The following is a 16,915-nucleotide window of genomic DNA, read 5'->3' on the forward strand; positions in this document are numbered from 1 at the left end:
TGAGAAATAATATTTTCTAAGGGCTGGTTCATGCTGTCAGGTGTGCAAATGTGGGGGAGAAGGCCCAATGAACCACGCCCCATAAGCACACACACAATGCCCCCGTGTAACAGCAGGGCTGGACTGCAGTCCCGCCACTAGCTGAAACATAGGGCTCACTCGCTCTTTGACTCCCTTGGGGTGCCAGTCACCCCAACCAGACAGATTAGGGCAGAGTGGAAGCAAGACAAGATACACAAAATACACACAAGCACAAAATACAGCCCTTTATATGTAACAACCTTAATTAGAAAGTCCCTTGAGCTTCCCCTTATGAGAGAGGGGGCACTAGTATTTATTTCAGACCTCCGAGCAGTATAAGTATTCACATAAGGCATACCTAGTAAACGGATGTTAACAAATGCAACAAACACCGTGGCATTCGTAGTATGGTACGTGAATCAGTTAACCTACCCTCTCCTAGCTAAGGGCTTAAAAGACGCTAGGGAAGGACAGACAAGATGACAGGATAGTTAAGCTGAGGGCAGATTGCATGCCCTTTCCAGACCATACAACAGCCGCCGACACCTACCCCGCTAAATCTGAAAATCAAACAAATTTAAAACTTCCCTTATTTCAGAGAACTCCCTACACCAGGTGTCTGGTGTTCACTGGAAAACAAAATTCTGCACCCTCAGAGGTGGTGATATGTTTTTATTATGACTACTACTGATTTAGTAAAAATAACCGTGCATGGCCCAGTGCATAGGACACTGAACTGGGAGATCTGGATTATTTTCCTGGCTCTGCTACTGGCTGACTGTATGACCTGGGGCAAGTCACTTTCCTTCTGTTTCCCCTGAAGGTCTTGTATATTTAGATTGTAAGCTTTTAGGATAGGAACTCTTTCACTGTGTGTTTGTAAGTGCCTACCAATTAAGTTCCAATCTTTAACTGCTATCATAATACCGATAATAATAGTGTAAAACCTAAAGGAGCTAAACCTACACTTAATTCCTCATTATATCTTTTATTCAGAAAACTGATACATATGCATTGGAGCTACACAACTTTGAGACCCAAATAGCAAAACTGAGAGATCGTGGGGAGAGATTTCAGTTACCTGTTGCTCTGATCCATGAAGTTTATAAATTAGAGGTAAGAATACAGAGCAATCAACATTCTATCCTGCAAGATTTGACTCTTCAAAACAAGACACTTTAGCAGTGAAAGGTTTAGGGCCATCTGGCATCCTGGCACGATACGATCCTCTAGAAATGGTGCATGCAGGTCTCTGGGTTGGTTTATATTTTGCAAGAAATAAGCTCATTGAATTTTGTTTAATTCCTAGGATGTTCTGGATGACACTTGGGGGGTTCTGAGAGCCAAGTATGCGGAACTAAACTCTCCTTTCATCAGCGAGAGCCAATACGAAGGCTTGATTCGTGGATTGGCAGAATTGGTAGACATTGGACGAGAGAAGCTTGCTCAGGACCCAAAGCAGCTAGCCAAAAGTAGAGCTATTTTACAGTCTCACCTGCAAAATCACAAGGTACAGCATATGCGATGCAGCACGGCTCAAATCATTGTAGAGTATGACTTTCTGTGACTGACTTTTCTCGAATATCATTGCTGAGTAGTTGTTGCTATTTCTCCTAGCATAAGAGAGAGTCTGAGATACTTGAAGTAAATGCAGTAAATATTTTGAGATAAATAGGATATTTTCAAAAACAGTAAGTAAAGAGGCCGTTTTCATGCTGCTGGGTTTTTTCTTTTTTCCCCACTCTGCTGATTGGTTTGTTGCAAAGGGTTTTGTTGTTGTTGTTTGGTCACCTGGGGGGAATGGTACATGAGGGGGGAGGGGACGGTGAGGGCAGAGAAGAAGCAAGACAGGATACACAAAATACATTTTCTGCCCTAGCTGGCAAAACAAGTATGGTCGCTCCTGGATGTAATCGCGCAATTTTGGGGACCTCTTTGGATCGGGGTCTGAGTTTGCTGATCCATTTATCCCTGGTTCGAGCTACCTCAGAATGTATCAAAGTGTCAGGAAGACGTTTTATTTTACATCCAGTATTTTTTAAATCTGTGGTAAAGTTAATTAAGGAAGAATGTGCAGCCTAGTGGAGTGAGCAGGGATATGGGCATAGGGACTCCTGCGTTCTACTCCCAGTTGTCAACTTTCTGTGTGACCTTGGGCAAGTCTCTCTGGGCTAGACCATGGCTTTTAGCCACTGGGATGAGCAGGTGATAGTATGGAGGGAGCTCCCCCTGTGAGCAGCCCAGTGTGTCAATGTGACCAGCCCTCTCTGGATCTGCTTTGTCCCCTTCCTGTGTGCTCCTCCCTGCCCCATTTGGGTGCTGAGCTCCTGGGATCATGGAGAAGGAGCATTTGCTGTTCCATTGGGTGCAGGAACTGCACTTGTGACAAACTAATTGAGCTCCCCAACCCTACAGTCCCATATAAGGTCCTGCCCCAATCCATCTCTTAACCATTCCTTACTTCAGCTAACACCATTATAGTATAATGAATATTATTTACCTGGTTCACAGGTGTGTTTGAAGTCCTTGGATGAAACAGTATATAATGAATGCAAGGTGTCATTATTATTTATGATTAAAATCAAAACAGATGTCCTCACATAATACAAAGAATCTGATTTCGATGGAGCACTTGCTATAAAACAGAAAAATAGGCTTGAAACATGTAGTGTTGGTTTTTCAGGGCTTTTCTCACAAGCTCATCGCGCATGTGCTTGTCGTGCAATCGTATTCCAAGAAGGTGGCTCCTGCTACATTACAAAAGAAAGAGAAATTCTGGACTGAGCTGGTGGAAAATGTCAGATCGCTGGAACAAAAGGCTTCCCAATATGGCATACGCATAGAGAGTTTATTAAAGGTAACGGATTAGAATAAACCTGATATGGAAAATGGAACCCTTTCTATGCTAGAGATACTCTGGCCAGCAGCTATCTACTACCCATGTCTGTTTGAGGGCAGTGACCGACTGTTCACGCTCTGAGTGTTAGTAATTCATCTCTTTCCCTTCAAATGTGGAATTTACATGCCTTCCCTCTCTCCAACATGAATGGGAATTCCTGTAACATGCCTGTGGTACTTCCTGAACACCCAGACTGAGAATAAAGACCTGTGTGGCACAGAAATACCAATAGTGCATTAAAATGAAAACAAGTTTTAAAAACCCAAGTTTAAAAAAAAATCATAAACAGTTTTTGAGTGAGAAATCACTTGTGTGTTAACTGAAATCCTCAGCTACTCTTTAATATATGTTCTCTCTATATACTCTTGTTTTGACATTGTTTTGTTGGTTGAACTAAGAATAATGTGTAAGTGTTAAAGCATCAGCATTTTCAATGTTTAGCACAAGCATAGAGTAAGAGGTGCACTACATTAACATATGGCTTGTGTTTTAGGAATGGACAGAATTTGATGAGGACTATGTACCTTTCAACAAAGAATTAGAGGCGCTTGCTTCTGCAGTGCCTTCTGTGAATTTGGTAGAAGAGACAGAAGAAAGATTAATGGAGAGGATTACACTTCTCCAGGTATTTTTATTTCTGTTTAATCACTTTTTTTGTAGGATCATGGTACACTGTATATGGCAAAAATACTGCTTTAGAAATATCTGCTTAGCACATGCTTAATGTCCTCCAAACAGGGTCCTTCTCATCTCCCTTTTAGCCAAGGTAGCAACTGTAGTCTGTGCCCAAATGTATGTTTCCATATGAAAACAAAGCTTTTTATACCTTTTAAAAGTACTGGGGAGAGAGGAGTATTTGTAGCCACCAGTTTCAATTAGTTCATTTATGAAGAGAGAGTCCGTGCAGCTGCTCTCAAAGCTGACATTCAAATACTCCAGTGATACACAGAGATTATGAGCCTTATTCAACTCTCATCCATGTGAGGTGAGAAACAGGCCAGTGTTTCCAAATATTTGCTCTTTGTAGTGAGAAGTCTATCAATTCTATCAACCTCTTCCAAAATTCTGGGAAGAACAGTTAAATCACCTTGAAGTCTCCTCTTTTCCAAGGAAAATAAAGTTCATTTTCTGGAGAAAGGCAGATAGACATTTGATTGTTTATTCCAAACATCAGAGAAGTGCGGTGTATCTGAAGGCAGAACTGCACCCTCACTTAGGACGATACAGGTCTTGAGTTAATATAAGTGAGTTTAAAACACATAATGTATCCTGTTAATATGTTTGTCTGCTGGTGCGCCTTAGACTGAGTGATCTATGCTTAGGGCTGATCCCCATTCCTGGGGAGTCTGTCCATTGTCTTCTGAGGGCTGAGGCTGAAAGTGTGGAAGACTAACCTACCTTAACTGAAGAGGCATGTTTGTTTCTTGGATTTATTTCTGTTAGGAGAAGGAACGATTTTAGGTTGAACACAGCATGTAGAAAAAACAGAATAGTTACAGATTTGCATATTATTCCACCTAAAACAGTGGCGGAAGTTAATTGTTTTTTGTGCCAGCACTTGGCTTTTGCACTCTTCAGGGAGCATGTTGTATTAGCAGTATTGGAGCTCCTATATCCTTATGTCCATAGTGAGTCAAGCTTATAAACTTCTATCCTGTTTGCCTGCATTCTGTTTTTTTTTTTTTCACTACTGCTTGATTCGGTGCATGACTTTAATTTCAAATAAATCCTTTTACCAACCCAAGAGTATTTTGTGTATAACAAGAAGTGTTTTCTGATTGTGCGTATTTGTGTAGTGTCTTTATAGAAGTCCATAATCCAAAGTAAACAAATGGATATGAGATTATTCGGCACTCCAAAGGAATGACTTTATCAAAATCATTAACTAACTCTGATGAACACAGATGTCATAGATTATCATTTGAATTTGTATTATGAGATGCCTCAAATGGGCCATAATAATTCTGTTTCATGCGGTAGAGCCATGTCATGCTATTTCATGACATGTCAAGATACATCACAAGGTAATATGAAAAATAACTTGTGTCTCCATTATTCTTACCACTGTTCATAACAGAAAATAAAATAAATGCCAGTTGTGAGAATAAAGTGCATGTTTTAATAGCCTTTTTCCCTTTTAAAATATGCTGTTGTTGTGCAAACTATTTATACTTTGCTAGCAAACCAAAAGAAACATTGATGAAAAACATGCCAGACTGTACCAGATGGTGAAGGAAGGGAAGAAATTGATGACTGTTGTGAGCTGTCCTGAATTAGTAAACCAAATTGGGAAACTAGAAGAACTGTGGTTGTCCTTAACCAAAAAAGTTGGCCATGAGCTGCACAGACTTCAAACATTACTCAAACTCTTGGTCAGGTAAGTTTTTAGTCAAGGGGCAATTAGGGTTAGCCACTGCTTTTTGGGGTTTCTCACAAATTCTTCGGTACCCATATTTCCTGAGTCATGAGATCAATGTAATTAAACTACAGAGTTTGTGCCTCTGTTTGTGGAAAACAAAAGTCCAATTATGGTAAAAAAATGACTGTATTAAAAATGTCATATTCTTACTGAATGGATCTGCTCCCTGTGTGTTGTCAGTCATATTTGCTTCCTTTATGACAAAAATGTCTTCACTCCTGTTGGCACTGCAAGGTTGACATTTCTAGGGGAGAGTGAGTTGGATTCTATTCTTACTCGGCCATCAAAATTGTTAACTAAAGTGCAGATTGCGCTCCCCTGATCTGCACATGGAGGGTACCCACTGGAGCTGTGCTGTCAAAGACCGGGGCTGGTGTCTGAGCCAGTGTGAAGACATTGCCTCTTCACAGATGATCCAGGCCTCCAGCAGAGCCCCTGAGATCCATATGCAATTGTGTGGTCAATACAGGAAGACAGTCTTTCAAGGCTCAGCAGGTCTGAGGCTGTCTCACAGGCCATAAATATGTTGGTTATTTCTCCAATCAACATGCACATGCTTACGAGAACAGAGTTGTCATATATCAGTTCTGTGCTACTGCAGTGATGCTATCTGAGGTGGAGGGCGGGGATCCTGTCCTGTATAAACCTGTAAGTGCTAGCAGCATACATCTTTAGGTGGATGGAAGGACAATTCTGAGAGGAGGAAAGAAATGTGTTATAGTCTCTACTAAGGGATTGAGTCATTTCTAGTCCGTTAACCTGCCTTGTTTTGTTTCTGTAGCTACAACAGAGACTCAGACAAGTTAATCAAATGGTTGGAGTCTGCTCAGCAGAGAATGAATTTTTGGAAGGAGCAGTCTCTCAATGTGTCACAGGACCTACATACTGTCAGAAACAATATAGACAGCTTGTTTGTAAGTCAAAAAATCCACAGCGTTTAGATGCCAGAGAATAATCCCCCCCAAAAATGACATTGCAATATGGCCAGAATTTGCCAGCAGGGATTAGCCCTGAGTATGAAGTGGGGTAGCACTGCACTGCCTCCAGGGTTCCTCTGGGAAGCAGCATGTCACAGTCCTGCTGCTGCTGTTAAATGGGGGTGAGAGAGATTGGGGGGCTTTAACTCTGCTGAAGATATTTCTGTGGATGGGTGGATATGAACCAACCAGCACCTCAAAGACGGGACAAGGAGATCTGGGCACCCTGAAGATCCTGATAGGTGAGAGTTATTCCCCTCAACCCCCCAAAAATGGAAAGGAGAGGGTCTTTCAAGACATTGGAGTTCCAACCTGAGAATAAAGCACCAAATATAGGGGTCCTGTTGGGTGAAAGGGGTTGTAGGTGGTAGCATATTGGGGTTAAAAGGTCCTGCAGAAAGATGGAGAAGAAAGGTCTTGGCTGACACCTGTGTGGTTCAAAGTTTCTCTGGGGTTTACTGAGCCTCAGCAGGTTTCAAGTTTCCATCAGATGAGATGAGTTTTACCAGGTTTCAGTGCAACCAAAATTGCAACCCATCCAGTCAGTCCCTCCTGTGATTGAGACCCTGCCTGTGTATTTTAAAATATATATGTTTTGTTAAATCTCTGTATATTTTAGGCATTTTCTAAGGAAGTAGATGAAAAATCATCCTTGAAGTCATCTGTCATAAGCACTGGCAACCAGCTTCTTCATGTGAAACAAATGGATGCTGCAGTACTTAGATCATCTTTGGCACAGTTTGAGCAAAAATGGGCAGAACTGATCACTCAGTTCCCAACCATCCAAGAAAAACTTCACCAGGCAAGGAGGGAATCTCATGTCGTTTCTTCATTTGAGCCAAGCTACGTGCAGAATTATTTTAAAATGTTACTGATGGGATTCAGTCAAGCACTACGTAATGCAGGGAAAGCACTTTTTTCTTTAGGGCTCAATTACTCATCTGACTCACTTTTGGAACATCCTCAGTATTGGCTTAATTATTACTGTATTTCTACCTAACTCTGCCTGTGCCCATCAATGTCATATTTTATATAAAGGTTAGTTTCAACAGGCAACAATAGTCCTATTCCAGACTTCAGAGATGTCCAAATTTCTTGTTTCAAGTTTGAATCATATCCTAAATTTGAGTATCAGGGTTTACTTGCAAGTTCATACTTAGATAATTACATTATGTGAGGCCTTTTGGGGATAAAGATGTCCTCCTCCATCATGGTCTGATTTAATATTGCTAGCAAGTTAAGTCCAGAAGAATCATTATATATTTGATTTCCAGCTTCAGATGGAAAAGCTTCCGTCTCGTGAGGCCATCACAGAAATAATGGCATGGCTGAGCCATGTGGAACAACAAAAAGAAGATGATGAGGCCACAGTAAATTTGCAAAGTAACACATCCCAAGTCAAAAACCTTCTTCAGAAATATAAGGTAAATATGCAAGCAGAAGAACACGTCGTCTGCAGGGTGCTCAGGTACCACAGTAATAGATGCAGTATATGAGCTAGACTAGAATTGAATGGAACCTAGAAATAAATGGATATTCTTTAGGGCAGCTGAGTACTTAGTAGTTCAGCTCGGAACATTGGTGTACTCTTGAAGATTAATCCTGTGCTTCTTAGCCCTTTGAACTTTTGGGGTCAGCTTCTTGGTTCTGGTTATAACAGTTAAAAGTATCTTCCTAGCATTCATATCCTAGGACCCCTGTATGACAGCATTGACCACTGCCTTGTCTTGTAGCTATCTCCAGAATTTTCCAAGGGGATAAACTTAAAAGATATTCCTAGCTTCCTTCCTTCCTGAGGGGGAAATGCATTCTCATGGGCTCCAAGATATTTGTCTCTTTATTACCATATCATCCAGTGGCCCCAGTCGGGATGGTATTGTTTGGTGAAAGGACTTTGTCTTCATGATAAACAACTACAATTTAAGAGAGGGAGAATCTGCTTTCTTTTGCCCAAATCTTCCTCCTTTCAGAGAAAATAAATGGTATTTCCTAGCTGTAGTTAGTATTTACTATTGGGCAGAATCGTCTTCTCTGAAAAGATCCATCTGTGTGAGTAAGGACAAAGAAGCAGGGACCTATCTTAGCCTATGCTGTGCATCTGTTAGCTGCGGACTAAGGCCACCTTTGATTTAGACAATGGAGAATGGATCTCTCAGGAAAGGCACTGTACTATGGCTCAGAATAAGAAGTTTTCTCTGAATACCACAGAATTACACTATAAATCAGCAGGTAATGGAGTTTATGAAATTAAAATTGCCATCGTAACTGTTTTTCAGGAGTACGTGATGGAGATGAACTTTAAACAGTGGACAGTTGATTTTGTTAACCAGTCGCTGTTGCAGATCAGCACTTGCGATGTAGAAAGCAAGCGCTATGAAAGGACAGAATTTGCAGAGCATCTTGGTGAGATGAACTTGCAGTGGCACCGGCTGCAAGGGTCTCTGAACAGAAAGGTTTGCTCCTATTTCATGGTTTTATATATTTTTTTTTCTTCCAATGTTAATTACACATATTATAATCTTTTGTGCTTCTATACTACATTTCCCCAAGGGCCTCAAAGCACTTTCACATGTGCCGAGTCACATAACACTCCTGGAAGGTACAGTAGGTGGGTGTTTTCACACCCTGGTAAGAAGGGGTATAATTAGTAAATTCAGAAAGGGAGAATTTAGATGAATATTGGGGGAGGGGAATCATAATGGTAAGATCTGTTGAGCTGAAGGAAAGCCATATGGACCCCACGGCTTGAGACATTTAAAATTGAAAATAGTAGGCAGTATATGGTAAGAAACAGTCCCGCGCTGGCAGGTAGATGACCAAGACCCACTCAGAAGCCACAGGGACAATGATACTGTTTAAAAAGAGGCCAGTCCTTCTGCACATTATGGAACATGATTGAAAAGGGGGAGGATGCTAAAATATCCTCCCCCTGCCCTGCCTATTTCCATTTCACATAATGATGTTGGGACCACTAAAAGGGCTGATTGGCATATCGCCAGCCACACTCATTTGTTATGAAGAACTGTGGTCTAATGGATGAGGCACAGGCCTGGGAATCAGGACCCCTGGGTTCTGTTCCTAGCTGTGTGATCAGGGGCAGGTCACTTAACTTCTCTTTGCCCCCTCTGGAAAATGGGAATGAAGGAATATGTTGTCCTTATAGAAGCACTTTAAGATCAATGGATGAAAACCACTCTCAAGGTGCATATCGCTATTATTTATTTTATTACGTATTTACTATATGTTATAGAAAATACATATAAATAAATGCATCAGAGTTATTTCACCCTGGTGAAACTAGAAATAATCTGTGGAACAGGCTCAGAGTTGCGAGGCAGTGTGGCCTAGCGAATAGAACACTGGACCTGGGTTGTGTTCCCAGCTCTACCACCAGATCTGCTGGGTGACCTTGAGCACATCACTTCCCCTCCCTGTGACTCAGTTTCCCCCTCAGTAAAATGGGGATAATGATACTGACCTCCTTTGTACTGCACTTTGAGATCTACTGATGTAAAACTCTATAGAAGAGCTAGGTGATACTGTTCTGTTAGAGAATATGTCAGCATATCCAAGTATGGAGAAATTATGATGTGAGGTATAGAAACAAATGGGGAAAGAGCTATTTACTGTGAATGGGCAGTTAGAGAAATTCCTGAATCCTACCCCTTCAGGCATGACATTGTTAGAATAGACATTGTCAACTGTTAGTATGCTGTGTATATCTGTATATTGTCTTCAGCTCTCGTATGACAGGAGAGACTGCCCTGCTTGAGTCCTACAAGGGACTCCAATCAAAACAGAGTTTAAATCGGCGAAACACTTTCAATCTGATATAATTTAATTAAAATTAAATATTTTAATCCTTTAATTTACAGATACAAGATTTGGAACATATTTTAGAAATCGGCACTGAAAATGAAAACAAAGCACAAACTCTGAGCAGCTGGCTGGAAGCACAAGGCGAGAGGCTGAAATCTTTGGAAAAGCCAGCGAGTCTAATCTCAGTACAGAACACGCTGGAAGACTGTAAGGTAAAAAGTGTTCTTTATGTTGCAAGCATTACACTTAAGACTTTGCTGGGTCCATGCTACAAAAGTCACATAATTTTTATTTTAAATTGAAGGAACCTGCCATATTCCTAAAAGCTTAGTACAGAGTATCACTTTAATGAAAACATGAAATGCAAAGTTTAAGAAAGAGATCAGGGCCAGATCCTCAGCTGTTGTAAATTGACATGCACCGAATTACAGCGCCCGAAGATCTGGCACAAGACAGATGTGAAATTCCACAGTTGTTTTTTGAACTCTTTTGTCCTTGGAATTTCCTGCAACATTACAACAATTCTTAATATTTTCACTACCTTATTTTAGATTTCTTCTAATGGAAAATATTTCATTTTCATTCGGTTCAGCACATTGATGGAAAGACTCATCTATTTGATTAGTGTGAAACATTCTTTGGTGATACTTTGGTTAGAAAGAATAGTAACTCTGTGGTAACTTGGTATAATTCTGCATTAGCATAATATTTCTTCTTTGTTTCTCAAATGGGCCATTTTATCTTTCCCACTTAGCCCTGTTTGCCATCTTTGACCTGTTGATACATGAAGATGTCATTCTGTTATTGATGCTGTGATACTAGCCTCACCACATCATGACCTGGCACAAATGCAGTCATACTGCTCCAGCCCTAGGGATATTTTAGGGATTTTTCAGTAGGATATCTCCATCAAAATCAGGACAAGTGGCAGTCATCTGCCAGCTGGTCCCCAATTACTCTGGGAATATTCAGCATCTATTCAGTTCAATGTTACCCTTCTATTTCCTCCCATGAAATGTTTGTTATTTTATTACCATGGTTACTTGTATCTCTCCCAAATTATGCTGCTATTATTTCCTGCAGTGCTATATTAATGCAGAGTTACTCATCTGTCTGCATTTTCTCTGAAGTGTATTGGGGTGAGAAAAGACCAGCTAGTTAATAAGATACGTTTGGTATCTCTAAAGTACCATATCTGATCACAGCAAGATAAGATTCTATGCTTCAGGCTGGTAAAATACTTAATTAAAATTCATTTACTTCATTAAAAACTAAATGAATTTTAGATAAATTCAAAAAACTATTGGACAGTGAATCATTAACAGAAAACATGTACTGACTTAAAGGGCCACATTTTAGTTAAAGGAATCGGCCCGTTCGGATGTCTGAAACATTCACATGTACTGCCGCGGGGCTTGAGCTGAGCTTTCCTGAATACATAAGGACCACGTTGTGATGTGTTGGGGAGCAGTTCTTCTCACAAGTAGTCAGTGGGACTGCTTCCAAACTCCAGGCCAGATCATTGGTCTAGCCAAGCTATGCTGAAAGGTGAAGGGAAAGGTGGCTTAAAGCTTAAAGCTGCCTATGCATTCCTCAATGCTACGGTCTGCCAGGGCTCATGTCAGGCTCGGTGTAAGTGAAAGCAGCCTCAGGACTGCTCTAACCCATGTCAGCTGAAAATGACTTCCTAGTAACTGTTAGGAAGCCAGAGATCCCCAATGTGCAAGGTGCTCCTATCTTTGGCGCATGCGTATGCTGGAGGGGGTAGGAGGGCTGGAATCTGACATAGGGAATCTTCTGCTGCCCTGCTTGAAAAACTTTCTAGCCCTTTTGCCTGGCGAGGTGCAAGGGAGCCCAAGTGCTGGCGGAGGATCTGGCTCTCAGTTCCAAATCAGTATGTTGCATTCCATGTCACGGCCAAATGCGGTTCATTTTGTTCTGCCTGACAATTACAATTGTTCCGGTTTCCTGAGGCAAACTCATATCTGCCAGAACTCAATTGCTGTAAGTTTCCCATGGTTAGAAAAACGACATGGGATTGATTTTAAAGAAGAATCATTTGTCTTTACTTTTGGATTGTCACACAGATAAAGATTTTTATCTTTCTTCCCTTTAGGAACTAGAAAATCAGCTTGCAATTAAATCCAAAGCTCTTGAACAGCCAAAGCAGAATGATATGGCTTTGGAAGATGGTGCAAAACAAACCTCAGAAGATATGGCTGTCAGAATGGATAAGCTGGATGAAATGAGGAACAGTGTCGTCAGTCAGGTAGAGAACTTTGCGTTTACGCTTCTCCCCAGGATTGAACCTTAGCAACTGTTCCTAACCCTCTTTGGGAATTTCCAGTGTTACTGAGCTGTTCAATGGCAGATCCATAGTTAAGGCTGCAATAGATGTCCCGTTCTTCTTCAAGTGCTTGCTCATGGCAATTCCATTCTAGGTGTGCACAGTCCTCAGAGATTTTTGCCTTAGCGGAATCGGTAGGGTCGGCGGTGGCGCTCCCTTGAGTGCCGCGCCCATGCGCTAGTATATAGGCACCGCCCACCCTATGCCCTCTCAGTTCCTTCTTACCGCCCGTGTTGGTTGGCTGAAGCGCCTTATCTTGCTATCGCAAGATCATTAGCAGTTCTTCAACAACCCATTGTCTGTCTTTTTTGTATATAGTTAGGTACTTATTTAGCCTTTAAATTAAGTGTTGGGTTAGTTGGTAGTTAGAGTCCCGGCTGGGACTTCGCCTGGGAGCGTGGCTTGCCCCGCTCTCCTAGCTTCAAACCATGCTTGTCATGCAACAGGCCAATGCCTATTAGTGACCCCCACGACAGTTGTCTGAAGTGGATGGGGGAGTCCCATAGAAAGGACAATTCCAGAATCTGTAAGCACTTTCGCCCTAGAACCCAGAAGGAGCGGGATATCCGCTTGAGGACCCTCCTCATGGAGCCTGTGCTTCGTCCTGCGTCGGAGCCCACCCACTCGGATCCCACACTGAGCACCTCAGCATCCGTGCGGAGCGCACCGCCGGCACCAGGTGCCACCAGCACCATTCCCCCTCACCAGTGCTGAAGAAACGACAAAAGAAGAAGAACCCCCTGGCACTGGAAGGGAAAGGGGCCTCGGGCAAAGGAACAATGTCAGGCCATGTGCCCGCCCTGGGGCTTCACGGGAGTACCACTGAGGTCAGACCCCTCTGCCAGGCCAGGGATCCGCCTCCAGCTCCCAGGAGCGGCAGGGGACCCTGGCTTGTAGGGGCCTCATTGCCCGAAGCAGCCCAGGTGTCTAAAGAACAAGCAGGCCAACCGGCACCACAGACACTGTGCCAGGCGCCAGCCTCGGCTAAGGTCCCAATGCCTAAGGGCAAGCCGGTAATGGGACCGCCCCATAGAACAGTGGAGCACCCTCGTTCTCCGGACCGCAGGCGTAGATCCCCGTCTCTGGGCTCCAGTCAGAAGGCCCAAGTCCCTGATGCCGTGCTCTTCCCTACAAGACATGGGACACCAGAGTCAAGACATCAGTCCCTGTACCACCGGTACCGGCAAGTTTCCTGTCAAAGATCGCCATGGCACAAGTCACCATCGTCAAGACGGTCTCCCGGACATCAGTCCCCACCGGGGCAGGATCGCTCCTGGTCACGGCACCGGTCTCCATACCCCCAGTTCTGCTCATGAGGCAGGCACCGATCCTTGCCCTCATCTCACCAGTTGCCGACTAGGGTCAGTTGGCAGACTCAGGCCTTGATGGCTCTGCCCTGGTCGCCGGAGCAGCAATGGTTAGATTTGGACCGGGAGTTCAGCCTCTTGCCAAGGAGGGGTGATTCGCTGGCAACCTGCGAAGCTGGCACGGCGCCTGCAGCGACGGCATGGCAGCAGGGACAGTGGCCTGCTCAATAGACATACTGGAACCCGTGGGGCATGCCCGTAATGCTGGTTCCATTTTCCCACCAGTCCTCCCTGGCTGCCCCCAGCACCGCCAGAATCTGAAAACAGTACCAAGTCTGATGTGGGGGAGGCACATCGGACTCTAGCACCTAAGGAGCTGTCCCTGGAGAAGGAAGGGGAACCTGCCCCTCCCCTGATGGTGCACTCGTCGTCCTCTCCAGACAAAGCAGTGGCGCGTCCCTCCCAAACAGGCAGCCTCCCCCCTTTCCCTCCCCGATGACTTCAAGGAGCACCAGGGTGGCTACCAACTTGAACTTAAAAATTGAGGAGGTCGCGGAGGAGTCCGACGACCTATTTAACATTATATCCTCCTCCACCTCGGCCTGTGTTGTGATTCCTATCCACCCAGGGGTCCTTAAGATTGCCAATTCGCTCTTGACTTGAAGGATGCGTATTTCCACATTTCCATTTTCCCGGGACACAGGTGCTTCCTTCGTTTTACGCTGGGCCAGCACCATTTCCAATTCACGGCATTGCCATTCGGTCTCTCATCAGCCCCGAGAGTGTTCACAAAGTGCTTAGCACCAGTGGCCGTTTATCTGAGGCGCCGGTGTGTTCAAATTTGCCCGTACCTCAACAACTGGCTAATAAAAGGTCAGTCCTGGGATCAGGTGCAGCAGCATCTCGATCTAGTTTGTTCTGCCTGTCGCAACCTGGGGCTGTTAATAAACAAGAAAAAGTCGACCTTAAGTCCAGTGTATAGAGTTCATTGGAGCAGGCCTTGAGTCTACTCAGGCCAGAAGCTTCCTCCCCGAGGCTCGGTTCCAAGCCATGGCGGACCTCATCTTGTGCATGCAAGCCCGTCCTCTCGCCACCGCTCACACATGCCTGCGTTTGTTGGGCCACATGGCGGCCTGTACTTACATGGTCCGACATGCGCGGCTCTGTCTCAGGCCCTTGCGGGCGTGGCTGCCGTTGGTCTACGTCCCCAACAGACACAATATGGACCATGTGGTCTGGATCCCGGACCACGTACTGTCGTCACTCATTTGATGGCAGAATCCTGCATCGGCGTTGGAGGGGGTTCTCTTCACGGCTCCGTCCCTGTTGGTGACCCTCATCTCCGATGCCTTGGACTGGGGTGGGGAGCCCACCTGGACAATCTCAGCATGCAAGGTCGTTGGTTGAGTCATGATCACTCCCTACACATCGATGTCAGGGAGCTCAGAGTGGTTTGCCTGGCCTGCCAAGCCTTCCTACTTCACCTAAAAAACAGAGTGGTCCAGGTCCTGACAGACACTACAGCAGCTATGTTCTATATCAACAAGAAAGGCGTGAAGCCAGATCATCTGCCCTTTGCCAGGGAGCTGTCAGGCTCTGAGACTTCTGTGTATAAAACAGCATCCATCTCGTAGCCACACATCTCTCCGGGCCAGGAACGCTCTGGCAGATCGCCTCAGCAGGACCTTCTCGTCTTGTCACCAGTGGTCCCTCCATCCGAAAGTGGTCAGCATCATCTTCCAGAGGTGGGGGATTCCCCAGGTGGACCGGTTCACATCCAGGCAGAACAGGAAATGCTACGTTTCTGCCCGGTTTGGGGGATTGACAGAGGCTCCTTGTTGGACACTTTCCTACTCTCGTGGTGAGGGGCTCTGTTGAACGCCTTCCCTCCAGTGCCGTTAATTCACAGGGTCCACATGAAGATCAAACAGGACAGGGCGAAGGTGATCCTCATAGTGCCGTCTTGGCCACATCAGCACTGGTTCGTCACACTGCTGAATCTCTCAGTGGCTGCTCTGTTATGGCTACTGTTCAGGCCGGACCTGCTGTCCCAAAACAATGGCAGTCTTCTGCATCTGAACCTGCCAGCGCTGCATGGTTAAATGTGGAGAAGCAGGAGTGCTCAGCCAGTGTCCAGCAGATCCTGTTGGGCAGCAGACAGCTCTCCACCAGAGCGACCTTTCTGGCCAAATGGAAATGATTTGCTTGTTGGACCTCGGATAAAGGCATTTGGACCTCGCTGCAATCAATCCTGGACTACCTTCTGCATCTCAAACTCCAAGGCCTGTCCCTTTCATCTCTCAAGGCCAACTTGACCGCTATCTTGGCCTTCCATCTGCCGCTTGAGGGTAGGCCGGTTTTCAGCCAGGACATGACTGCCCAGTTCCTTAAGGGCCTCGAGCGCTTCTACCCTCACATCAGGAAACCTGTCCCTCTGTGAGACCTGAATCTGGTGCTGTTGTAACTTACGGGACCCCGCTTCGAGCCTCTGGCTTCCTGCTTTTCTCCTGTTCTGGAACGTCACATTCTTGGTTGCAATAAACATCTGCCCGCCGGGTCTCTGAGATTAGGACACTTACCTTGGATCTGCCCTATATGGTTTTTTACAAAGACAAGGTCCAGCTGCTGCCTCACCTGGCTTTCCTGCCCAAGGTGGTCTCACAGTTTCATACAGGCCAGGACATTTACTTACCTGTCTTTTTTCCAAAACTGCCTAAGTCGGAGGAGGAGCATAGGCTGCATTCCCTAGATGTCAGGAGGGCGCTAGCCTTCTACATCGAAAGGACCAAGCCATTCCACAAGTCAATGCAATTGTTCGTCACAATGGCTGACAAGATGAAAGGTCATCCCGTGTCTGCTCAAAGAATTTCTTCTTGGATCACTGCCTGCATTCGCTGCTGCTACGGTCAGGCACAGGTGCCACCTCCGGCAATTGTCACCGTCCACTCAACCAGGATGAAAGCCTCTTCAGCAGCTTTCCTAGCCCAAGTGCCTATCCAGGACATCTGTAGAGAGGCCACCTGGTCGTCCGTCCACACGTTCACGTCCCATTATGCACTTACCCAGCTGGCCTGAAACAGTGCTGGCTTCGGTAGAGCAGTGCTGCAAGCCGCTAAACTGTGAACT

General features: G+C 44.8%; 1 protein-coding gene across 7 annotated transcripts in view; it reads left to right on the forward strand.

Annotated features, from left to right (window-relative positions):
* SYNE2 (spectrin repeat containing nuclear envelope protein 2) overlaps window positions 1-16,915 on the forward strand; it is a 257,594-nt gene that overhangs the window by 172,391 nt on the left and 68,288 nt on the right. For all 7 annotated transcript variants that reach the window (XM_034767822.1, XM_034767824.1, XM_034767818.1 and 4 more), the window contains 11 exons: window positions 1,018-1,137; window positions 1,331-1,531; window positions 2,705-2,878; window positions 3,414-3,545; window positions 5,101-5,297; window positions 6,121-6,253; window positions 6,936-7,118; window positions 7,591-7,740; window positions 8,593-8,769; window positions 10,192-10,347; window positions 12,252-12,404. In XM_034767822.1, the coding sequence (XP_034623713.1) occupies window positions 1,018-1,137; window positions 1,331-1,531; window positions 2,705-2,878; window positions 3,414-3,545; window positions 5,101-5,297; window positions 6,121-6,253; window positions 6,936-7,118; window positions 7,591-7,740; window positions 8,593-8,769; window positions 10,192-10,347; window positions 12,252-12,404 (1,776 nt within the window). The remainder of the gene's footprint in view (window positions 1-1,017; window positions 1,138-1,330; window positions 1,532-2,704; window positions 2,879-3,413; window positions 3,546-5,100; window positions 5,298-6,120; window positions 6,254-6,935; window positions 7,119-7,590; window positions 7,741-8,592; window positions 8,770-10,191; window positions 10,348-12,251; window positions 12,405-16,915) is intronic.

Source organism: Trachemys scripta, chromosome 4 (genome assembly GCF_013100865.1).
Source record: "Trachemys scripta elegans isolate TJP31775 chromosome 4, CAS_Tse_1.0, whole genome shotgun sequence".
NCBI classification, from domain to species: domain Eukaryota; kingdom Metazoa; phylum Chordata; order Testudines; family Emydidae; genus Trachemys; species Trachemys scripta.